Source organism: Nerophis ophidion, linkage group LG09 (genome assembly GCF_033978795.1).
Source record: "Nerophis ophidion isolate RoL-2023_Sa linkage group LG09, RoL_Noph_v1.0, whole genome shotgun sequence".
In the NCBI taxonomy this organism is placed as follows: domain Eukaryota; kingdom Metazoa; phylum Chordata; class Actinopteri; order Syngnathiformes; family Syngnathidae; genus Nerophis; species Nerophis ophidion.
The window spans coordinates 62,990,573-63,018,233 of record NC_084619.1 but is presented as its reverse complement, the minus strand read 5'-3'; the positions used below and the strand labels follow the sequence as shown (position 1 = coordinate 63,018,233).

The 27,661-nt window shown below is 42.1% G+C and overlaps 1 protein-coding gene across 2 annotated transcripts in view; it reads left to right on the top strand.

Moving 5' to 3' along the window:
* The window catches only part of LOC133559625 (pro-neuregulin-3, membrane-bound isoform), a 254,765-nt gene that overhangs the window by 215,960 nt on the left and 11,144 nt on the right, over positions 1-27,661 (top strand). For both annotated transcript variants that reach the window (XM_061911561.1, XM_061911559.1), the window contains exon 3: positions 15,353-15,426. In XM_061911561.1, the coding sequence (XP_061767545.1) occupies positions 15,353-15,426 (74 nt within the window). The remainder of the gene's footprint in view (positions 1-15,352; positions 15,427-27,661) is intronic.

Below are 27,661 nucleotides of genomic sequence, written 5' to 3'. Positions count from 1 at the left end.
ACGAGAGTAAGGTTTAAGGGGGTTGGTTAGACAATGTAACAAAGGCATACAGACACGTTGGTAAACCTCACTGCCTGACACCTTTAGAACTTGAAAACATGGTGCCCAGTGGATGACCCCGATTTGAGCCACAGGCGCAACGAAAGTAGGAGTTGAACCCGGTGCGTTACGTTGGTGCTGTGACCTGAACGAGAGTAAGGTTTAAGGGGGTTGGTTAGACAATGTAACAAAGGCCTATAGACATGTTGGTAAACCTCACTGCCTGACACCTTAAGAACTTGAAAGCATGGTGCCCAGTGAATGACCCCGATTTGAGCCACAGGCGCAATGAAGGTAGGAGTTGAACCAGGCGTGTTACACTAGTGCCGTGACCCGGATTAGAGTGAGGTTTAAGGGGGTTGGTTAGACAATGGAACAAAGGACGATAGGAATGTTGGTAAACCTCACACCCTGACACCTTAAGAACTTGAAAGCATAGTGCCCAAGGGATGACCCCGGTTTGAGCCACAGGCGCAACGAAAGTAGGAGTTGAACCAGGTGCGTTATGTTGGTGCTGTGACCTGGACGAGAGTGAGGTTTAAGGGGGTTGGTTACACAATGTAACAAAGGCCTACAGACATGTTGGTAAACCTCACTGCCTGACACCTTAAGAACGTGAAAACATGGTGCCCAGTGGATGACCCCGATTTGAGCCACAGGCGCAACGAAGGTAGGAGTTGAACCAAGCGCGTTACACTAGTGCCGTGACCCGGATTAGAGTGAGGTTTAAGGGGGTTGGTTCGACAATGGAACAAAGGATGATAGGCATGTTGGTAAACCTCACACCCTGACACCTTAAGAACTTGAAAGCATAGTGCCCAGGGGATGACCCCGGTTTGAGCCACAGGCGCAACGTAAGTAGGAGTTGAACCAGGTGCATTACACTAGTGTCGTGACCTGGATGAGAGTGAGGTTTAAGGAGGTTGGTTAGACAATGGAACAAAGGACGATAGGCATGTTGGTAAACCTCACTGCCTGACAACTTAAGAACTTGAAAGCATGGTGCCCAGTAAATGACCCCGATTTGAGCCACAGGCGCAATGAAGGTAGGAGTTGAACCAGGCGTGTTACACTAGTGCCGTGACCCGGATTAGAGTGAGGTTTAAGGGGGTTGGTTAGACAATGGAACAAAGGACGATAGGAATGTTGGTAAACCTCACACCCTGACACCTTAAGAACTTGAAAGCATGGTGCCCAGTGAATGACCCCGATTTGAGCCACAGGCGCAATGAAGGTAGGAGTTGAACCAGGCGTGTTACACTAGTGCCGTGACCCGGATTAGAGTGAGGTTTAAGGGGGTTGGTTCAACAATGGAACAAAGGACGATAGGCATGTTGGTAAACCTCACACCCTGACACCTTAAGAACTTGAAAGCATAGTACCCAGGGGATGACCCCGGTTTGAGCCACAGGCGCAACGAAGGTAGGAGTTGAACCAAGCGCGTTACACTAGTGCCGTGACCCGGATTAGAGTGAGGTTTAAGGAGGTTGGTTAGACAATGGAACAAAGGACGATAGGCATGTTGGTAAACCTCACACCCTGACACCTTAAGAACTTGAAAGCATAGTGCCCAGGGGATGACCCCGGTTTGAGCCACAGGCGCAACGTAAGTAGGAGTTGAACCAGGTGCATTACACTAGTGTCATGACCTGGATGAGAGTGAGGTTTAAGGAGGTTGGTTAGACAATGGAACAAAGGACGATAGGCATGTTGGTAAACCTCACTCACCTTAAGAACTTGAAAGCCTGGTGCCCAGTGGATGACCCCGGTTTGAGCCACGGGCGCAACGGAAGTACGAGTTGGTGCTGTGACCCGGATGGGAGTGATCTTCAAGGGGGTTAGTGAGTGTAACGGAGGCTCGTGTGGGCGTTGGTATACCTGACTTCCTCCTGGACATCGAGTTGACAGCTCAGATGTTTTATCGCTCTCGGCTCTCACTCAGCGGACCCAGCTTTGAGCCACGGGTGGAACGGAAGCGAACGAGACCAGGCAGGTTCCATGAGACTAGCCCTTGTGTCTTCAGAATCACACGTCCAGCCAGGTTCTTGGCTTAGGTACAAAAATCCACATGAGATGTGGCAATCAGAGGGGAAGATCCGATCCGCACAGGAACTTTTTTTTGGTACAGTTTCAGCGTAGCACCCACACGAACCAATGCGACAGTTTGCACGCCGAGTCTTCTTCGGTCGTGGGATGATTTTATTATGTTATTTAATCGTACAGCGCCACATAGAGGCCGGGGTGTGTACTGCATCGTTTGGAGTTCTTGTAGTGGATTCCCAGTGGACGGGTTTATTTTGTACACCCATAACTTGTGTGTGTGTGTGTGTTATGTAAAGCCTCGGTTTGCCAAGTAGGATGCGTCACGGGCACGTGCATGTGACCCGGCTCACCGTGCCATTGTTACATAACACAAACTGACACACAAAGTGAGGCCCCGGTCTCACCAGCAAGTGTGCGGAGTGTTTCCCAGGATGCAACACTGCACACCTCCGAGAGAGACGAAACACCCCAAACCCCTCCCCGCGTCTCAAAAAAAAAACAAGAAAGTCGTAGAGTTGCGTACCTGACGGTGGGCGTATCCACGGCGACGTCTACATCATGAACCCCTGAAAGTCTTCCAGCAATGCATTGTGGGATTATCCTGCTGCAATGAAGGTGACGCCGTGTCTGGCTGTCAAGGAGCGCAGGAGGGGAGTTGGTGCGTGCCAACGCTGAGTTGAGTCACATCAGTTTTTGTCTGAGGATCACAGACGACTTCAACTCGCCCGATGCTTCCAGGGGGCGCCGGCTGGCTCCTCCCCCTTGCAGATCCTCCCGCGTACTTTCAAGTGCACGTCTAAAAGAAATGTCACCTCTCATTGTGACCGTGCCCACCACCACCACCACCGGCTGTGGGCACCACTGATCTCGGTACAGGGAGACCCAGGTTCAAATCCTGTTCAGGGTGAAAGCACAGGTGGTTCTCTAGGTTTACGCCCCCCCCCCCCCCAGGAAGAAGAGAACATTTTGTACCCCCAACTCACTCTGTGCCGCCACTGATATAGTATCATTTGTCTTTAACATATAAGTACACCTCTGCATAACACTGTATACTTAATAACATTTATAAATTGTATAATTTGTGTATACAATTTGTTACAGATACACTTTTGCATAGTATTTTATACTTATTAACGTTCGGAATCATTTTGCAATGCAGACTGCTGAAAATGGTGGAAAGCGCCACTCTGCATGGCAACTGTCGCCGTGGTCAAAGTCGGAATTGCCACAAAGCACATTTTAGGATCTTCTACGCTACTGTCGTCTGGCAGCTAAGGTGGACAGTGCAAACCCCAATTTGTCACGTTTCATGTGTCAGGTTAACCAGGACGAGTGGGGCCTACGAATCCCCATCCTGGTGTACATGTGACAAATAAAAGTTGAATCAGGACTTGGAAGTACGGAGCAGTTTTGGGTCAACGAAGGATCCAAGTCGCGTGTGTGTGTGTGTGTGTGTGTGTGTGTGTGTGTGTGTGTGTGTGTGTGTGTGTGTGTGTGTGTGTGTGTGTGTGTGTGTGTGTGTGTGTGTGTGTGTGTGTGTGTGTGTGTGTGTGTGTGTGTGTGTGTGTGTGTGCCAAGTGGTGATGTTTCATCCCAATATCTCCCACACGTAGTTTGGAGGTGCTGGGGGATGCTGGGAAGGGGATCGCCATGGAAACCACATGGAGGTGGCAGCCAGCTTTAATTGCCCCGTGGGGACAGTGCGAGAGAGAGAGGCAAAGAAGATGAGGCGCTGTAAAAGAAAGAAATGGCCCCCCGTAGACACGCTGACTCTCCCCACAAATGATGGCAGTGAGGAGAGGACAGCCAAAGTGGAGCACACACAAGCAGCAGGAAATGAAAGCGATGGATGTCTGCAAGTGGAGAGAGAGAGAATTAGTGACTGCTTGCAGCAAAAACACACTCTCATGTTACACACACTCATGTTACATACACTCTCATGTTACACACTCATGTCACACACACTTTCATGTTACATACACTCTCATGTTACACACTCTCATGTCACACACACTCTCATGTTACATACACTCTCATGTTACACACACTCTCATGTCACACACTCTCATGTTACACACTATCATGTTACACACACTCATGTCACACACACTCATGTTACACACACTCTCATGTTACACACTCTCATGTTACACACACTCTCATGTTACACACACTCGCATGTTACACACACTCATGTTACATACACTCATGTCACACACACTCATGTTACACACTCTCTCTTGTTACACACTCTCGTGTTACACACACACTCATGTTGCACTCTCAGGTTACACACACTCATGTTACACTCTCTCACGTCACACACACTCTCATATTACACACACTCATGTTACACACACTCTCATGTCACACACTCTCATGTTACACACACTCATGTTACACTCTGTCATGTTACACACACTCATGTCACACACACTCTAATGTTACACACTCTCTCATGTTACACACACTCTCATGTTACACACACACTCATGTTACACTCTCTCATGTTACACAAACTCATGTTACACTCTCTTATGTTACACACACTCTCATGTTACACACACTCTCTTGCTACACACACTCTCATGTTACACACACTCTCATGTTACACACTCATATGTTATACACTCATGTTACACTCTCTCATGTTACACACACTCTCATATTACACACTCTCATGTTACACACACTTTCATGTCACACACTCTAATGTTACACTCTCTCATGTTACACACTATCTCATGTTACACACACTCATGTTACACTCTCTCATGTTACAAACACTCATGTTAACTTTCTCATGTTACACACACTCATGTTACACTTTCTCATGTTACACACACTCATGTCACACACACTCATGTTACACACACTCATGTCCGACACATTCATGTTACACACACACTCAGGTTACACTCGCTCATGTTAAACACACACTCATGTTACACTCTCTCATGTTACACACTCTCATGTTACACACTCTCTCATGTTACACACTCTCATGTTACACACTCGCTCATATTGCACACACTCTCATATTACACACAGTCATGTTACACACACTCATGTTACACACTCTCTCATATTACACACACTCATGTTACACACTCTCTCATATTACACACACTCATGTTACACATTCTCTCATGTTACACACTCTCTTGTTACACACACACTCATGTTACACTCTCTCATGTTACACACACTCATGTAACACTCTCTCATGTTACACACACTCTCATATTACACACACTCATGTTACAGACACTCTCATGTCACACACTCGTGTTACACACTTTCATGTCACACACTCATGTTACACACAATCTCATGTTACACACACACATGTTACACACACACATGTTACACACACTCTCATGTCACACACTCTAATGTTACACACACTCTCATGTCACACACTCTCATGTTACACTCTCTCATTTTACACACACACTCAAGGTACACTCTCATGTTACACACACTCTCATGTCACATACACTCATGTCACACACACACTCATGTTACATTCTCTCATGTTACACACACTCATGTTACACTCCCTTATGTTACACACACTCTCATGTTACACACTCTCTCATGTTACTCACTCTCTCATGTTACACAATCTCATGTTACACACACACTCATGTTACACACTCTCATGTCACATACACTCTCATGTTACACACTCTCATGTCACATACACTCTCATGTTACACACTCTCATGTCACACACACTCATGTCACACATTTTCATGTCACACACACACTCATGTCACACACACTCATGTCACACACACTCTCTCATGTTACACACACTCTCATGTCACACACACTCTCTCATGTTACACACACTCTCAAGTCACACACACTCTCAAGTCACACACACTCCCATGTCACATACACGCTCATGTCACACACAGTCTTATGTCAAACATGACCTGATGCTGGTCACCTGATGCTGGTCACCTTGTGGTGGTCACCTGATGGTGGTCACTTGGTGGTGGTCACCTGATGTGGTCACTTGGTGGCGGTCACTTGGTGCTGGTCACCTGGTGCTCGTCTCCTGGTGCTGGTCTCCTGGTGCCGGTCACCTTATGGTGGTCACATGATGATGGTCACCTGGTGGTGGTCACCTGATGCTGGTCATCTGATCTGTGGTCACTTTGTGGTGGTCACATGATGCTGGTCACCTGATGCATGTCACCTGATGGTGGTCCCCTGATGCTGGTCAACTGGTGGTGGTCACTTGGTGGCGGTCACCTGGTGCTGGTCTACTGGTGCTGGTCACCTTATGCTGGTCACATGATTGTGGTCACCTGGTGATGGACACCTAGTGCTGGTTACCTGGTGGTGGTCACCTGATAGTTGTCACAAGATGCTGATCACCTGGTGGCGGTCACCTGATGGTGGTCACCTGGTGGCGGTCACCTGATGGTGGTCACCTGATGGCGGTCACCTGACGGCGCTCCCTGCCTGCTGGTGTCGACATGACAATAATAAAAAAGGTGCTGATGAATTGTTACGACTCAGGTCAGCTGACATAGAAGGACAAAGCACTCCTGCAGTTACAGAACACCACCTTAGGGGGCGCTAGAGACTAAGACTCAGGTCAGCTGACATAGAAGGACAAAGCACTCCTGCAGTTACAGAACACCACCTCAGGGGGCGCTAGAGACTAAGACTCAGGTCAGCTGACATAGAAGGACAAAGCACTCCTGCAGTTACAGAACACCACCTGAGGGGGCGCTAGAGACTAAGACTCAGGTCAGCTGACATAGAAGGACAAAGCACTCCTGCAGTTACAGAACACCACCTTAGGGGGCGCTAGAGAGGGACGTGGAAGCGCGACTGCAGCAGCGCTTCATATTTCCTCATCCATTCAAAGATAATAAGACAAGTCCTGGCCGCCGTAAAGTTGCTTACTATAGATTTTCTCTCCGGCGCCAAGGCCGAGTTTGATGGCGACGATGGAGAACTAGGAGCGCAGCACAACACCTGACAGTGTCGGTCTGCAGGGACGTCTTGACGAAGGTTCCACAACACCTCTTGTGGAATGTTCCGTTGACTCGCGCCATCGAAAAAGTCCCTCTGACAATATTTCATGTGAACAGTTGCCATGGTGACACACATTATTGGCTGCGGGGACGTCACGCTGTACCTTTGTGTATCAAGTACAAGTACAAGTACTGACATCAAGTATAGTAGTAGTATTATATTGTAAATAATGTAGTACTATTGATATTGTGCAAGTATTGTAAGAAATGTAGTACTATTGTTATTGTGCAAGTATTGTAGTACTATTGATATTATGTAAGTATTGTAGTACTATTGATATTATGTAAGTATTGTAGTACTATTGATATTATGTAAGTATTGTAGTACTATTGATATTGTGCAAGTATTGTAAGTAATGTAGTACTATTGATATTATGTAAGTAATGTAGTACTATTGGTACTGTGCAAGTATTCTAAGTAATGTAGTACTATTGGTACTGTGCAAGTATTCTAAGTAATGTAGTACTATTGGTATTTTGCAAGTATTGTAAGTGATGTAGTTCTATTGATATTGTTCAAGTATCGTAAGTAATGTAGTAGTAGTATTGAGTTGGTTTTCTCTTAAATGTTCTTTTAAATGCTCTTCTTGATGTGGATCTAAATGTTCTTCCAAATGTTCTTCTAAGTGTTCTTCTTGATGTGGAGCTAAATGTTCTTCTAAGTGTTCTTCTATGTGTTTCTAAATGTTCTAATTGATGTTCTTCCAAGTGTTCTTCTAAATGTTCTTCTTGATGTGGATCTAAATGGTCTTCTAAATGTCATTCTTGATGTTTATCTAAATGTTCTTCTTGACGTGGATCTAAATGTTCTTCTTGATATGGATCCAAATGTTCTTCTAAGTGTTTCTAAATGTTCTAATTGATGTTCTTCCAAGTGTTCTTCTAAATGTTCTTCTTGATGTGGATCTAAATGGTCTTCTAAATGTCATTCTTGATGTTTATCTAAATGTTCTTCTTGACGTGGAGCTAAATGTTCTTCTAAGTGTTCTTCTAAGTGTTTCTAAATGTTCTAATTGATGTTCTTCCAAGTTTTCTTCTAAATGTTCTTCTTGATGTAGATCTAAATGTTCTTCCAAATGTTCTTCTAAGTGTTCTTCTTGATGTGGAGCTAAATGTTCTTTTTCTTGATTTTGATAATAATGTTCTTCTAAATGTTCTTCTAAGTGTTCTTCTAAATGTTCTCCTTGATGTTAATATTAATACTCTTCTAAATGTTCTTCTAAGTGTTCTTCTAAATGTTCTTTTAAGTGTTCTTCTAAATGTTCTTCTTTATGTTGATCTAAATGTTGTTCTAAGTGTTCTTCTAAATGTTTTTCTTGATGTTGATATTAATGTTCTTTTAAATGTTCTACTAAGTGTTCTTCAAAATGTTCTTCTTGATGTTGATCTAAATGTTCTTCTAAGTGTTTTTCTTGATGTTGATCTAAATGTTTTTATATGTGTTCTTCTTGATGTTGATCTAAAGGTTCTCATAAATGTTCTTCTTTATGTTGATTTAAATGTTCTTTTAAATGTAGTTCTAAATGTTCTTCTTGATGTTGATATTAATGTTCTTTTAAATGGTCTACCAAGTGTTCTTCTAAATGTTCTTCTTGATGTTGATCTAAATGTTCTTATAAGTGTTCTTCTTGATGTTGATCTAAATGTTATTCCAAGTGTTCTTCTAAATGTTCTTCTTGATGTTGATCTAAATGTTCTTCTAAATGTTGTTCTTGATATTCATCCAGATGTTATTCTAAATGTTGTTCTTGATGTTGACCTAAATGTTCTTCTAAATGTTCTTTTTGATTTTGATCTAAATGTTGTTCTAAGTGTTCTTCTAAATGTTCTTCATGATGTTGATCTAAATGGTCTACTAAGTGTTCTTCTAAATGTTCTTGACGTTGATCTAAATCTTCTTCTAAAAAAAATTCTTGATGTTGATCTAGGTATTTTTCTAAATGTTCTTCTTGATGTGGACCTAAATTTTGATCTAAATGTTCTTTTAAATATTCTTCGTGATGTTGATCTAAATGTTCTTCTAAATGTTGATCTAAATGTTCTTCTAAATGTTCTTCTTGACGTTGATCTAAATGTTCTTCTAAGTGTTCTTCTAAATGTTCTTCATGATGTCGATCTAAATGGTCTACTAAATGTTCTTGACGTTGATCTAAATGTTCTTCTAAAAAATTTTCTTGATTTTGATCTAGGTATTTTTCTAAATGTTCTTCTTGATGTGGACCTAAATTTTGATCTACATGTTCTTTTAAATGTTCTTCTTGATGTTGATCTAAATGTTCTTCTAAATGTTGATCTAAATGTTCTTCTTGACGTTGATCTAAATGTTGTTCTTGATGTGGACCTAAATTTTGATCTAAATGTTCTTCTAAATGTTCTTCTTGACTTTGATCTAAATGTTCTTCTAAATGTTGATCTAAATGTTCTTCTAAATGTTCTTCTTGACATTGATCGAAATGATCATCTTGACGTTTATCTAAATGTTCTTCTAAATGTTCCTCTTGACGTTGAGGTCAGTATTCTCCTGGAAGTTCCTCTAAGTGTTCTTGCAAGTGTGTTTGCTAAAGTAAGAAGCTCTCTCTCTCTCTCTCTGTTTGCCGCGATGATGAATAATGCATACAGAGCAGACTTGAGCGTTAGCAGGCGTTAGCATGTTGGAGAGAGGAGGACGTCAACAAGAGTGTTTGCTCCTCCTAAGAATAGAACCATTAGAACTTTTCGCTCACCAGAAGAACTTTGTGTTGGTTCTGAGGACTTCCTGCTCCGTTGTATTAGCACTGCTATGCTAGTTAGCATTAGCACAACCGACACTTTGGTTCGTTCCAACGGGTCAGTTTGTGCTGACTCGGCACCTTCTGATCCTTCCCACAATGCACTGCAGCAGACGGCACTCACATTTTGAGGAGCAAACAGTTGCCATGGAGACACGGCCAGCCTCTTAAAGGCGAGTGATCTTAAAAGTGAAGTTTTTGTTTCATTTCGGGATGAGGACCCTCGGGTGCGGCTGAATTATTAAGGCGGCTCTTTGCTCTCCTGAAAGCCTGCTGAGACGGAGGATGGCGGACGGAGGTGAGCGGCGTGGAGAGAAAGGCGCGCGTCGGAGTGCTGGAGGCCATGTTTTATTCACAAAGTCCACAAGTTCAACATGAGCGGAGAACCAGCGCACAGCTGACACGTTGAGATTGTTCTAAACGACTTTTTGGCCGACCTCACAGCTGTCAGTCAACCTGACGTCCTGTCGCTGGCTCGCTAATGTAGCTCGCTAACTTAGCAAATTAACTTAGCGAGTTAACTTTGCAAGCTAACTTTGCGAGCTAACTGAGCAAATGAACTTAGCGAGTTAACTTTAAATAAATGATAAATGGGTTGTACTTATATAACTTTGCGCGCTAACTGAGCAAATTAACTTAGCGAGTTAAAGTAGCTCGCTAACTTAGCAAATTAACTTAGCGAGTTAACGTAGCTCGCTAACTTAGCAAATTAACTTAGCGGGTTAACTTAGCAAATTAACTTAGCGAGTTAACTTATGGAGTTAAATTTGCCAGCTAACTTTGCGAGCTAACTGAGCAAATTAACTTAGCGAGTTAACTTAGCGAGTTCACTTTGCGAGCTAACTTTGCGAGCTAACTGAACAAATTAACTTAGCGAGTTAAAGTAGCTCGCTAACTTAGCAAATTAACTTAGCGAGTTAACTTAGCGAGTTGACGTAGCTTGCTAACTTAGAAAATTAACTTAGCGACTTAACTTAGCAAATTAACTTAACAAATTAACTTAGCGAGTTAACTTATCGAGTTAAATTTGCAAGCTAACTTTGCGAGCTAACTGAGCAAATGAATTTAGCGAGTTAACTTTAAATAAATGATAAATGTGTTGTACTTATATAACTTTGCGAGCTAACTGAGCAAATTAACTTAGCGAGTTAAAGTAGCTAGCTAACTTAGCGAGTTAACTTAGCGAGTTAACTTAATGAGTTAACGTAGCTCGCTAACTTAGCAAATTAACTTAGCGAGATAACTTAGCAAATTAACTTTGCGAGTTAACTTATAGAGTTAACTTAGCGAGTTAACTTTGCGAGTTAACTTTGCGAGCTAACTATGCAAATTAACTTAGCGAGTTAACTTAGCGAGTTAACTTTGCAAGCTAACTTAGAAAATTAACTTAGCGACTTAACTTAGCAAATTAACTTAGCGAGTTAACTTATCGAGTTAAATTTGCAAGCTAACTTTGCGAGCTAACTGAGCAAATGAATTTAGCGGGTTAACTTTAAATAAATGACAAATGGGTTGTACATATATAACTTTGCGAGCTAACTGAGCAAATTAACTTAGCGAATTAAAGTAGCTCGCTAACTTAGCGAGTTAACTTAGCGAGTTAACTTAACGAGTTAACGTAGCTCGCTAACTTAGCAAATTAACTTAGCGAGATAACTTAGCAAATTAACTTTGAGGGTTAACTTATAGAGCTAATTTTGCGAGCTAACTGAGCAAATTAACTTAGCCAGTTAACTTAGCGAGTTCACTTTGCGAGCTAACTTTGCGAGCTAACTGAGCAAATTAACTTAGCGAGTTAACTTAGCGAGTTAACTTTGCAAGCTAACTTAGAAAATTAACTTAGCGACTTAACTTAGCAAATTAACTTAGCGAGTTAACTTATCGAGTTAAATTTGCAAGCTGACTTTGCGAGCTAACTGAGCAAATGAATTTAGCGAGTTAACTTTAAATAAATGATAAATGGGTTGTACATATATAACTTTGCGAGCTAACTGAGCAAATTAACTTAGCGAATTAAAGTAGCTCGCTAACTTAGCGAGTTAACTTAGCGAGTTAACTTAGCGAGTTAACTTAACGAGTTAACGTAGCTCGCTAACTTAGCAAATTAACTTAGCGAGATAACTTAGCAAATTAACTTTGAGGGTTAACTTATAGAGCTAACTTTGCGAGCTAACTGAGCAAATTAACTTAGCCAGTTAACTTAGCGAGTTCACTTTGCGAGCTAACTTTGCGAGCTAACTGAGCAAATTAACTTAGCGAGTTAACTTTGCGAGCTAACTGAACAAATTAACTTAGCGAGTTAAAGTAGCTCGCTAACTTAGCAAATTAACTTAGCGAGTTAACTTAGCGAGTTGACGTAGCTCGCTAACTTAGAAAATTAACTTAGCGACTTAACTTAGCAAATTAACTTAGCGAGTTAACTTATCGAGTTAAATTTGCAAGCTAACTTTGCGAGCTAACTGAGCAAATGAATTTAGCGAGTTAACTTTAAATAAATGATAAATGGGTTGTACTTATATAACTTTGCGAGCTAACTGAGCAAATTAACTTAGCGAGTTAAAGTAGCTCGCTAACTTAGCGAGTTAACTTAGCGAGTTAACTTAACGAGTTAACGTAGCTCGCTAACTTAGCAAATTAACTTAGCGAGATAACTTAGCAAATTAACTTTGCGAGTTAACTTATAGAGTTAACTTAGCGAGTTAACTTTGCGAGTTAACTTTGCGAGCTAACTATGCAAATTAACTTAGCGAGTTAACGTAGTTCGCTAACTTAGCAAATTAACTTAGCGAGTTAACTTAGCGAGTTAACTTTGCAAGCTAACTTTGCGAGCTAACTGAGCAAATTAACTTAGCGAGTTAACTGAGCAAATTAACTTTGCGAGTTAACTTATAGAGTTAACTTAGCGAGTTAACTTTGCGAGTTAACTTTGCGAGCTAACTATGCAAATTAACTTAGCGAGTTAACGTAGCTCGCTAACTTAGCAAATTAACTTAGCAAATTAACTTAGCAAATTAACTTAGCGAGTTAACTTAGCAAATCAACTTAGCGAGTTAACTTTGCGAGCTAACTTTGCGAGCTAACTGAGCAAATTAACTTAGCGAGTTAACTTTGCAAGCTAACTGAGCAAATTAACTTAGCGAGTTAACGTAGCTCGCTAACTTACCAAATTAACTTAGCGAGTTAACTTAGCGAGTTAACTTTGCGAGCTACCTATGCGAGCTAACTGAGCTCGCTGACTGCGCCGGTCATGCGAGGCAAGCAAGTGAGATGATGTTGCACACGTTTATTCATCCGTCCGAAATCATCTAGATTAGAAAATAAATTAATACAATAAATTGGGCGGTATAGCCGGTTGGTAGAGCGGCCGTGGCAGCGCCTTGAGGGTTGCAGGTTCGATCCCCGCTTCCGCCATCCTAATCACTGCTGTTGTGACCTTGGGCAAGACACTTTACCCACCTGCTCCCAGTGCCACCCACACTGCTTTAAATGTAAAATAAAAATAGATATTGGGTTTCACTATGTAAAGCGCTTTGAGTCACTAGAGAAAAAGCGCTATATAAATATAATTCACTTCACTAAAATATTCGGAAATAAGTAAAGAAAAAATAATTTCTCTCTTCTTTACTTACATCACATACTCTTCTTTATTTACATCACATATTCTTTATTTACATCACAAACTCTTCTTCATTTACATCACATACTCTTCTTTATTAACATCACATACTCTTCTTTATTTACATCTCATACCCTTCTTTATTTACATCACATATTCTTTATTTAAATCACATACTCTTCTTTATTTACATCACATACTCTTCTTTATTAACATCACATACTCTTCTTTATTTACATCACATACTCTTCTTTATTTACATCACATATTCTTTATTTACGTCACACACTGTTGATCATTTACATCACATACTCTTCTTTATTTACATCACAAACTCTTCTTTATTTGCATCACATATTCTTTATTTACATCACATATTCTTTCTTTAAATCACATTTTCTTCTTCATTAACATCACATACTCTTCTTTATTTCCACACATACTCTTCTTTATTTACTTCACATACTCTTCTTTATTTACATCACATATTCTTCTTTATTCACATCACATACTCTTCTTTATTTACACTGCATACTCTTCTTTATTTACGTCACATACTCTCCTTTATTTACATCAAAAACTCTTCTTTTTAAATGACATACTCTTCTTTATTTGCATCATATACTCTTCTTTATTTAAATCAAAAACTCTTGTTTTTTTAAATGACATACTCCTCTTTATTTACATCACATACTTTTCTTTATTTACATCACAGTCTTCTTCATTTACATGACACACTATTTTTTATTTACATCACATACTATTCTTTATTTACATCACATACTCTTCCTTATTTACATCACATATTATTCTTTATTCACATCACATACTCTTCTTTATTTACATCACACACTCTTATTTGGTTACATCACATACTCTTCTTTATTTACATCACATACTCTTCCTTATTTACATCACAAACTCTTCTTTGTTTGCATCACAAACTCTTCTTTATTTACATCACATATTCTTTATTTAAATCACATTTTCTTCTTCATTAACATCACATACTCTTATTCATTTACATCATATATTTTTCTTTATTTACATCACATACTCTTCTTTATTTACATCACATATTCTTCTTTATTTACATCACATGCTCTTCTTTATTTACATCACATACCCTTCTTTATATACATCAAAAACTTTTCTTTTTTAAATGACATACTCTTTATTTACATCACATACTTTTCTTTATTTACATCACACTCTTTTTCATTTACATCACATACTTTTCTTTATTTACATCACATACTCTTCCTTATTTACATCAAATATTCTTCTTTATTTACATCAAATATTCTTCTTCATTTACATCACATTTTGTTCTTTTTTTAAATCACATACTCTTCTTTATTTACATCACATACTCCTCTTTAATTACATCGCATCCCATTGAAAGATTATTATCACAAACTGCTGCAAAAACAATAGTCTTCTTGCATAGACAACTTTTAAAGTGATGTTGTACACCAGCAGGAATTCATCATGCAAATATCGTGTTTATATTTATCTTCTGCTTTGTACTTTGACACACACGCACACACACACACACACACACACACACACACACACACACGCACACACACACGTGTTCAGCTTGAATTAATGAGCCTGCTGCCAACTGGGAGACATGCACGCCTCCACGTTTTTCCTCGTTGGTTGCGTCCCACCTGGTCACATGACCAGCAAGGAGCTGGTCATGTGACCTGGTCACACTTCCTCCTGCAGGGGGCGACACGCCGTGCTCCTAAAGGGTCAAAGGTCGCACATGAATCCCTGTCATTCAAAACCAATGACGCCCTTCCTTTCTTGTCCACTAGGTGTCGCGAAGGCTACCAGGGCATCCGCTGCGACCAGTTCCTGCCCAAAACCGACTCCATCCTGTCCGATCCAAGTAAGTCCCTGAAGGCAGCGCCACTAACTAAGTGGTGTTGCCATGGTGACCAAACAGCCAATGGGGAGTGAGGTGTCTCCATTAGCTGGTAGCCAGGTGTCCACTTTGGTCTGCTCCACAGCAACTGGCCTGAGTGGCAGGTGTGATGCGTACAAATACCGACTTTAGTGTGAAACATTGAACACATCGCAGTCAACAACATCTTTGGAAATTCTGGTGAAAAGTCCAGACTTTTCCTCATTTTTTCTTTCTTTTCTTTTTACGTGCTGAGAGACATCATGAGGGAAATAAGGTTGTCTGTGTTTCATGTTTTGTTTTTTCACTTTAATCCTCTTTTGTTTCTCTGCACCGTCAAGGGATTTCTTTAATGCTCTTGTTGCAAATATTTGCTTTTACGACTGCTCGTTACTCAAAAGCTCGACTCTGATTGATTGATTGATTGATTGATTGACTCCTGTATTAGTAGATTGCACAGTTCAGTACGTCACATACTCTTTATTTACATCAAATACTCTTCTTTATTTACATGACATATTCTTCTTTGTTTACATCGCAAACTCTTCTTTGTTTACATCATATACTATTATTTATTTACATCACATACTCTTCTTTATTTACATCACATACTCTTCTTTATTTACACCACATACTCTTCTCTATTTACATCACATACCCTTCTTTATTTGCATCACATACTCTTCTTTAGTTACATCACATACTCTTCTTTGTTTACATCACATACTCTTCTTCATTTACATCACATACTCTTCTTTATTTACACCACATACTCTTCTCTATTTACATCACATACCCTTCTTTATTTACATCACATACTCTTCTTTATTTACACCACATACTCTTCTCTATTTACATCACATACCCTTCTTTATTTACATCACATACTCTTCTTTGTTTACATCACATACTCTTCTTTATTTACATCACATACTCTTCTTTATTTACACCACATACTCTTCTCTATTTACATCACATACCCTTCTTTATTTACATCACATACTCTTCTTTATTTACACCACATACTCTTCTCTATTTACATCACATACCCTTCTTTATTTACATCACATACTCTTCTTTGTTTACATCACATACTCTTCTTTATTTACATTACATACTCTTCTTTAGTTACATCACATACTCTTCTTTATTTTCATCACATATTCTTCTTTATTTACATCAAATACCCTTTTTTAGTTACATCACATTCTTTTCTTTAATTACATCACATACTCTTCTTTAGTTACTTCACACTCTTCTTTATTGACATCACATACTCTTCTTCATTTACACCACATACTCTTCTCTATTTACATCACATACCCTTCTTTATTTACATCACATACTCTTCTTTAGTTACATCACATACTCTTCTTTGTTTACATCACATACTCTTCTTTATTTACATCACATACTCTTTTTTTATTTACATCACATACTCTTCTTTATTTTTATCACATACTCTTCTTTAGTTACATCACACTCTTCCTTATTTACATCACATACTCTTCTTTTTTTACATCACATACTCTTGTTTATTTACATCACATACTCTTCTTTATTTACAGCACATACTCTTCTTTATATACATCACATACTCTTCTTTATTTACATCACATACTCTTCTTTAGTTACATCACATACCTTTCTTTATTTACATCACATACTCTTCTTTATTTACATCACATACTCTTCTTTATATACATCACATACTCTTCTTTATTTACATCACATACTCTTCTTTATATACATCACATACTCGTCTTTATTTACATCACATATACTCTTCTTTTGTTACATCACATACTATTCTTTATTTACATCACATACTCTTTTTAGTTACATCACATCACATTGAAAGGAGTTCAAACAATATCAATGTGTTTAAAAACACAATTTTAATACGTCACATGCCTTTTAAAAGAAAAAATGATCAATTTGATTAGTAGTATGGAAAATAATAGTGCAGTAGTTTTATTGTGACAATCGCAGGAACCGTTGTTGTTGTTCATGTTGCACACGGACGTCTTAGAGCGACGGACTGGAGAGGTCACGGCAACGGACTTATGCGTCTGCCTAAGACCCGCTGAGCAAGGCCAATGCTCGATTGTGCCGTCGGTACTGAGCAGAAAAGAGCAAACTGAAAACAGGTCAAACACAGCATTTGGAGCTCCTCTTTAGTTTTCATGGATAAATGTCCGCCGGGTGGCTGTTGTTTTGGCAGGAAGTAGTTGTTTTTTAATACTTCTCTTCCATATCTTCTTCTTTGTCTGCTCACGGTGTTTCCTGCTGACCAGTGGGTAAGTTCACTGTAGAAGAAGAAGAGCAGCAGGTTGCCTTCTTCCTGTCCCAGTCTCTGTGATCCCCCCCCCCCCCCAGCTTGTCTCTTCCTGATTGGTCAGTTACTTTTGTGTCATGTGACCAAAGTCATAACGTGCATCCTGTCCAAGACCCCACCCCACCCCGCACTTCCTGTCCACCTGGCCACATAACATGTGACACGTCACTTCCTGTTCACCTGGCCAACTAACACGTGACACGTCACTTCCTGTTTACCTGGCCAAATAACACGTGACACGTCACTTCCTGTCCACCTGGCCAACTAACACCTGACATGTCACTTCCTGTTTACCTGGCCAAATAACACGTGACACATCACTTCCTGTTTACCTGGCCAACTAACATGTGACACGTCACTTCCTGTCCACCTGGCCAAATAACGCGTGACACGTCACTTCCTGTCCACTTGGCCAACTAACACCTGACACGTCACTTCCTGTTGACCTGGCCAACTAACCCGTGACACGTCACTTCCTGTTCACCTGGCCAAATAACATGTGACACAGTACTTCCTGTTCACCTGGCCAACTAACACGGTGACACGTCACTTCCTGTTTACCTGGCCAAATAACACGTGACACGTCACTTCCTGTCCACCTGGCCAACTAACACCTGACATGTCACTTCCTGTTGACCTGGCCAACCAACCCGTGACACGTCACTTCCTGTTCACCTGGCCAGATAACATGTGACAAACGTCACTTCCTGTCCACCCGGCCAACTAACATGTGACACGTCACTTCCTGTCCACCTGGCCAGATAACATGTGACACGTCACTTCCTGTCCACCTGGCCAGATAACATGTAACACGTCACTTCCTGTTCACCTGGCCAGATAACATGTGACACGTCACTTCCTGTTCACCTGGCCAGATAACATGTCACACACGTCACTTCCTGTCCACCCGGCCAACTAACATGTGACACGTCACTTCCTGTCCACCTGGCCAGATAACATGTGACACGTTACTTCCTGTCCACCTGGCCAACTAACATGTGACACGTCACTTCCTGTCCAGCTGGCCAGATAACATGTGACACGTTACTTCCTGTCCACCTGGCCAACTAACATGTGACACGTCACTTCCTGTCTACCCGGCCAACTAACATGTGACACGTCACTTCCTGTCCACCTGGCCAGATAACATGTGACACGTTACTTCCTGTCCACCTGGCCAACTAACATGTGACACGTCACTTCCTGTCCACCTGGCCAGATAACATGTGACACGTTACTTCCTGTCCACCTGGCCAACTAACACGTGACACGTCACTTCCTGTTTACCTGGCCAAATAACACGTGACACGTCACTTCCTGTCCACCTGGCCAACCAGCACCTGACATGTCACTTCCTGTTGACCTGGCCAACTAACCCGTGACACGTCACTTCCTGTTCACCTGGCCAGATAACATGTGACAAACGTCACTTCCTGTCCACCCGGCCAACTAACATGTGACACGTCACTTCCTGTCCACCTGGCCAGATAACATGTGACACGTCACTTCCTGTCCACCTGGCCAGATAACATGTAACACGTCACTTCCTGTTCACCTGGCCAGATAACATGTGACACGTCACTTCCTGTTCACCTGGCCAGATAACATGTCACACACGTCACTTCCTGTCCACCCGGCCAACTAACATGTGACACGTCACTTCCTGTCCACCTGGCCAGATAACATGTGACACGTTACTTCCTGTCCACCTGGCCAACTAACATGTGACACGTCACTTCCTGTCCAGCTGGCCAGATAACATGTGACACGTTACTTCCTGTCCACCTGGCCAACTAACATGTGACACGTCACTTCCTGTCCACCCGGCCAACTAACATGTGACACGTCACTTCCTGTCCACCTGGCCAGATAACATGTGACACGTTACTTCCTGTCCACCTGGCCAACTAACATGTGACACGTCACTTCCTGTCCACCTGGCCAGATAACATGTGACACATTACTTCCTGTCCACCTGGCCAACTAACATGTGACACGTCACTTCCTGTTCACCTGGCCAGCTAACATGTGACACACGTCACTTCCTGTTCACCTGGCCAACTAACATGTGACACGTTACTTCCTGTCCACCTGGCCAACTAACATGTGACACGTCACTTCCTGTCCAGCTGGCCAGATAACATGTGACACGTTACTTCCTGTCCACCTGGCCAACTAACATGTGACACGTCACTTCCTGTCCACCCGGCCAACTAACATGTGACACGTCACTTCCTGTCCACCTGGCCAGATAACATGTGACACGTTACTTCCTGTCCACCTGGCCAACTAACATGTGACACGTCACTTCCTGTCCACCTGGCCAGATAACATGTGACACATTACTTCCTGTCCACCTGGCCAACTAACATGTGACACGTCACTTCCTGTTCACCTGGCCAGCTAACATGTGACACACGTCACTTCCTGTTCACCTGGCCAACTAACATGTGACACGTCACTTCCTGTCCACCTGGCCAGATAACATGTGACACACGTCACTTCCTGTCCACCCGGCCAACTAACATGTGACACGTCATTTCCTGTCCACCTGGCCAGATACCATGTGACACATCACTTCCTGTCCACCTGGCCAGATAACATGTGACACACGTCACTTCCTGTCCACCCGGCCAACTAACATGTGACACGTCACTTCCTGTCCACCTGGCCAGATAACATGTGACACGTCACTTCCTGTCCACCTGGCCAACTAACATGTGACACGTCACTTCCTGTTCACCTGGCCAACTCACATGTGACACGTCACTTCCTGTCCACCTGGCCAACTAACATGTGATATCTCACTTCCTGTCCACCTGGCCAGATAACATGTGACACGTCACTTCCTGTTCACCTGGCCAGCTAACATGTGACACACGTCACTTCCTGTTCACCTGGTCAACTAACATGTGATATCTCACTTCCTGTACACCTGGCCAGATAACATGTGACACACTTCACTTCCTGTCCACCTGGCCAACTAAAATGTGACACGTCACTTCCTGTCCACCTGGCCAGATAACATGTGACACACGTCACTTCCTGTCCACCCGGCCAACTAACATGTGACACGTCACTTCCTGCCCACCTGGCCAGATAACATGTGACACGTCACTTCCTGTCCACCTTGCCAACTAACATGTGACACGTCACTTCCTGTTCACCTGGCCAGCTAACATGTGACACGTCACTTCCTGTCCACCTGGCCAAATAACATGTGACACGTGACTTCCTGTCCACCTGGCCAACTAACATGTGACACGTGACTTCCTGTTCACCTGGCCAACTAACATGTGACACATCACTTCCTGTCCACCTGGCCAACTAACATGTGACACGTGACTTCCTGTTCACCTGGCCAACTAACATGTGACACATCACTTCCTGTCCACCTGGCCAACTAACATGTGACACGTCACTTCCTGCCCACCTGGCCAGATAACATGTGACACGTCACTTCCTGTCCACCTTGCCAACTAACATGTGACACGTCACTTCCTGTTCACCTGGCCAGCTAACATGTGACACATCACTTCCTGTCCACCTGGCCAAATAACATGTGACACATCACTTCCTGTCCACCTGGCCAACTAACATGTGACACGTGACTTCCTGTTCACCTGGCCAACTAACATGTGACACATCACTTCCTGTCCACCTGGCCAACTAACATGTGACACGTCACTTCCTGCCCACCTGGCCAGATAACATGTGACACGTCACTTCCTGTCCACCTTGCCAACTAACATGTGACACGTCACTTCCTGTTCACCTGGCCAGCTAACATGTGACACATCACTTCCTGTCCACCTGGCCAAATAACATGTGACACATCACTTCCTGTCCACCTGGCCAACTAACATGTGACACGTGACTTCCTGTCCACCTGGCCAACTAACATGTGACACGTGACTTCCTGTTCACCTGGCCAACTAACATGTGACACATCACTTCCTGTTCACCTGGCCACGTCCCAGGTGCATGTGAGCTGGAATGCTGGCCGCCCACTCCAAAGGTTCCGGATCAGGACGGCGAGTCACATGTCAACTTTTTGACGGACGCTGTCATTGATGTCTTTGTAACTCGTGATGACACTGTCGCCATGGCAACGCACATCAAAGTCATGCAAGATGGAAAACTGACCGCAATGAAAGTAGGACCATAGCATCCAGGCAAGGATGCAGACTAGGATGCTGACTAGGATGCAGACTAGGACGCAGACTAGGATGCGCACCTTGATCCAGACCTTGATGCGGAATAGAATGCAGACTAGGATCCAGACTAGGATGCAGACTAGGATGCGGACCTTGATGCGGACTAGAATGCAGACTACAATGCAGACTAGGACGCAGACTAGGATGTGGACCTTGATGCGGACTAGAATGCAGAAAAGGATGCAGACTAGGACACAGAATAAGATGCGGACCTTGATGCGGACTAGGATGCGGATCTTGATGCTGACTAGAATGCAGACTAGGATGCAGACTAAGATGCGGACCTTGATGCGGACTAGAATGCAGACTAGGATGCGGACCTTGGTCCAGACTACAATGCAGACTAGGATGCAGACTAGGACGCAGACTAGGATGCGCACCTTGATCCAGACCTTGATGCGGAATAGAATGCAGACTAGGATCCAAACTAGGATGCAGACTAGGATGCGGACCTTGATGCGGACTAGAATGCAGACTACGATGCAGACTAGGACGCAGACTAGGATGTGGACCTTGATGCGGACTAGAATGCAGAATAGGATGCAGACTACGACGCAGAATAAGATGCGGACCTTGATGCGGACTAGGATGCGCATCTTGATGCTGACCAGAATGCAGACTAGGATGCAGACTAAGATGCGGACCTTGATGCGGACTAGAATGCAGACTAGAATGCGGACCTTGATCCAGACTAGAATGCAGACTAGGATGCAGACTAGGACGCAGACTAGGATGCGGACCTTGATGCGGACTAGAATGCAGACTAGGATACAGACTAGAATGCAGACTGGGATGCGGACCTTGATGCGGACTAAAATGCAGACTAGGATGAAGACTAGAATGCGGACTAGAATGCAGACTGGGACGCAGACTAGGCTGCCGATTAGAATGCAGACTAGGATGCAGACTAGGACGCAGACTAGGTTGCGGACCTTGATGCGGACTACAATGCAGACCAGGATGCAGACTAGGACGCAGACTACGATGCGGACCTTGATCCAGACTAAAATGCAGAATATGATGCAGACTAGGACGCAGACTAGGATGTGGACCTTGATGTGGACTAGAATGCAGAATAGGATGCAGGCTCGCACGCAGACTAGGATGCGGATTAGAATACAGACTAGGATGCAGACTAGGACGCAGACTAGGATGCGGACCTTGATGCGGACTAGAATGCAGACTAGGACGCAAACTAGAATGCGGACCTTGATGCGGACTACAATGCAGAATAGGATACAGACTCGCACGCAGACTAGGATGCGGATTAGAATACAGACTAGGATGCAGACTAGGACGCAGACTAGGATGCGGACCTTGATGCGGACTAAAATGCAGACTAGGACGCAAACTAGAATGCGGACCTTGATGCGGACTAGAATGTAGAATAGGATGCAGACTAGGACGCAGACTAGGATGCGGACTAGATTGCAGACTAGGGTGCAGGCTAGAATCCAGACTAAGATGCAGACTCGGATACAGATTTGAACGCAGACTAGGAAACAGACTAGGATGCGGACTACGCTGCAGACTAGGATACGGACTAGGACACGGAGTAGGACACGGACGAGGACGTGGACTAGGACGCAGACTAGGAGGCGGACTAGGATGCAGACTAGGACGCAGACTAGGATGCGGACCTTTATGCAGACTAGAATGCAGACTAGGATGCAGACTAGGATCTAGACTAGAATACATACTAGGATACAGACTAGGATGCAGACTAGGATGCGGATTAAGACGCTGAGTAAGACACGGACGCGGACTAGGACGCAGACTAGGATGCGGATTAGGACGCCAACTAGAACACAGACTAGGACATGGACTAAGACGCAAACTAAGACATGGACTAGGATGTAGACTAGGAAACGGACTAGGATGCGGACTAGGATGCAGACCACGATGCCAACTAGGTTGCGGACTACGATGCGGAATAGGATGCACACTAGGATGCGGATTAGGACGCCAACCAGGACACAGACTAGGACATGGACTAGGACGCGATTAGGACATGGACTAGGATATAAACTAGAAAACGGACTAGGATGCGGACTAGGACACAGACTAGGACGGGAACTAGGACATGGACTAGGATGTAGTCCATGTGTAGCTCGGTTGGTAGAGATTCCCGCTTCCGCCATCCTAGTCACTGCCGTTGTGTCCTTGGGCAAAACACTTTACCCACCTGCTCCCAGTGCCACCCACACTGCTTTAAATGTAACTTAGATATTGGGTTTCACTATGTAAAGCGCTTTGAGTCACTAGAGAAAAGCGCTATATAAATATAATTCACAATTCACTTCACTAGGAAACGGACTAGGGACGCACACTAGGATGCACACTAGGATGCAGACCAGGCCGCAAACTAGGATGCAGACCAGGACGCAAACTAGGATGCAGACTAGGATGTGGACTAGGACGCAGACTAGGAGGCGGACTACAATGCAGACTAGGATGCAGACTAGGATGCGGACCTTTATGCGGACTATAATGCAGACTAAGATGCAGACTAGATTCTAGACTAGGGTACGTACTCGGATGCAGATCCGAACGCAGACTAGGATACAGACTAGGATGCAGTCTAGGATGCGGACTAGGACGCACAGTAAGACACGGACGAGGATGCAGACTAGGATGCGGACTAGGACGCAGACTAGGATGCCAACAAGGATGTAGTCTTGGATGCAAACTAGGATTGCGACTAGGATGCGGAATGGGATGCAGACTGGGATGCGGAGTAGGACGTAGACTAGGACGCAGACTAGGACAGACACTAGGATGCAGGCTGGGATGTGGACGCGGACTAGGACACACACACTTGGACGTGGACTAGGATGCGGATTAGGACGCCAACTAGGACGCAGATTAGGACACGGACTAGGACTCGAACTAGGATGTAGACTAGGAAACGGATAGGACACGGACTAGGACTCGAACTAGGATGTAGACTAGGAAACGGATAGGATGCGGACTAGGATGCAGATGAGGATGCACATTAGGATGCAGACTAGGACGCACACTAGGACGTGGACTAGGATGCAGACCAGGACGCGAACTAGGATCCAGACTAGGACATGGAATAGGACGCGACCTATGACATGGACTAGGATGTAGCCTAGTAAACGGACTAGGATGCAGACTAGGATGCAGACTACGAGGCCAACTAGGTTGCGGACTAGGATGCACACTAGGATGCGGAGGAGGACGCGGACTAGGATGCGGACTAGGATGTAGTTGTGGTTGTGTAGAAGACATTGATGTAGTTGTGGTTGTGTAGAAGACATTGATGTAGTTGTGGTTGTGTAGAAGACATTGATGTAGTTGTGGTTGTGTAAAGAGCAGGAAGTGATGCGGGGGAGGTGCAGGTAAAATGGAGGTAATGGTCCAAGGTCTTCTTCAACAATCAAGTCTCAGTTTTGCAGCAAGACGAGCGAGACAAAACTTTTCTTCTCATGAGACTCGGCTTGTTATCTGCATCTCTCATTTGCATCTTCTTTTCATGCCTCATAAACCATCTCAGCGCTCCTTCCTCTTCATAATAAACAATCTTTAATGCTTCTTCAAATAAACATCCTTTCACACTTCTTTAAATAAACAATCTTTAACGCTTCTTTAAATAAAAAATCTTTAATGCTTCTTCTTTAAATAAACAATATTTTACACTTCTTCTTCAAGTAAACAATCTTCTACACTTCTTCAAATAAACAATCTCTAATGCTTCTTCTTCAAATAAACAATATTTTGCACGTCTTTAAATAAACAGTCTTTTACACTTCTTCAATTTAAACAATATTTAACACTTCTTTAAATAAACAATCTTTAACAATTTTTTTGAATAAACAATTTTTAACGCTTCTTTAAAACAAACAATCTTTATTGCTTCTTCTTCAAATAAACAATCTTTAACCCTTATTTAAATAAACAATCTTTAACAATGTGTCTTCCAAAAAACACAATCTTTAACATTTCTTATTCAAACAAACAACCTATATTGCTTATTCTTTGAATAATCAATATTTAACGCTTATTCTTTAAATAAACAATATTTCATGCTTCTTCTTCAAATAAACAATATTTAACACTTCTTTAAATAAACAATTTTTAACGCTCATTCAAGTAAACAATCTTTAAATATTTCTTTAAATAAACATCTTTAACACTTGTTTATATGAAATACAAATATTTAATGTTCATTCTTTAAATAGACAATCTTTAAGACTTCTTTGAATAAACAATCTCTAACACTTCTTCAAATATACAATCTTTAACACTTCTTTAAATAAACAATCTTTACCACTTCTTTAAATAAACAATCTTTAACGCTTCTTTAAATGAAAAAATTCTTCAATGTTTGTTTTTTAAATAAACAATCTCTGACACTTCTTTAAATAAAAAATCTCAACACTTCTTCTTCAAATAGACAATCTTTAACACTTCTTTGAATAAACAATCTCTAACACTTTTTCTTCAAATAGACAATCTTTAAAACTTCTAAGAATAAACAATCTCTAACACTTCTTTTAATAAACAATCTCAACACTTCTTCTTCAAATAGACAATCTTTAACACTTATTTAAATAAACTATTTTCAACACTTCTTTAAATAAACAATCTTTAACACTTTTTCTTCAAAAAGACAATTTTAACACTTTGAAAAAACAATCTCTGACACTTCTTCTTTAAATAAACAATCTTTAACACTTCTTTAAATAAACAATCTTTAACACTTCTTCAAAAAGACAATCTTTAAAAGTTCTTCGAATAAACAATCTCTAACACTTCTTCTTCAAGTAAACAATCTTTAACTCTTCTTTAAATAAACAATCTTTAACGCTTCTTCAAATAAAAAATGTTTTAATATTTGTTCTTCACATAAACAATCTTTAACACTCCTTCAAATAAACAATTTTTAACGTATTTTAATAAACAATTTATAACACTTCTTCAAATAAACAATCTTTAACACTATATACCTATATATATATATATATATATATATATATATATATATATATGTGTGTGTGTGTGTGTGCGTGTGTGTATATGTATATATATACATACAGTATGTATATTTATACATATATATGCAAATATTTTGTATATATATATATACACACATTTTTGTGTATACATATGTACAGTATACACATATATTTATGTATATGTACATATATATGTATATATGTACATGTATGTATGTATATGTATATATGTATATGTGTGTGTATATATATATATATATATATATATGTATATGTGTGTGTGTGTGTATATATAGGTGTATATGTATATGAACAGTGTGTTGGCTGTAGAATGCTGATGTCAGCACATGAAAAAAGGCGGGTGGCGGCGTCAGTAAAATGGATTATTTGGCGGCGGCGAAGGAGCGACGCCCAGCGGGATCGTCCCTTTAAGTTTTCCAGCACACTCACGCCATCCATCTTAGGTCCGTCTGGACTGCGGCTCGCGTCCTGATGGATGCTCCGCCCCCTCCGGCCACAAACGTGAGTTGGTCACCTAACGAGTTGCACGTCTTCCTGCTCCTTGGCTCCGCCCCCTCCCGGGTGGCCGAGGTCGTGCCGACCAAATGAAAATGTCGGCGGCGAGATGGAACGCTCCCGTTGTCCCAGTCCGTCATGCGGGCGAGGGGGTGGGGGGTCAACGC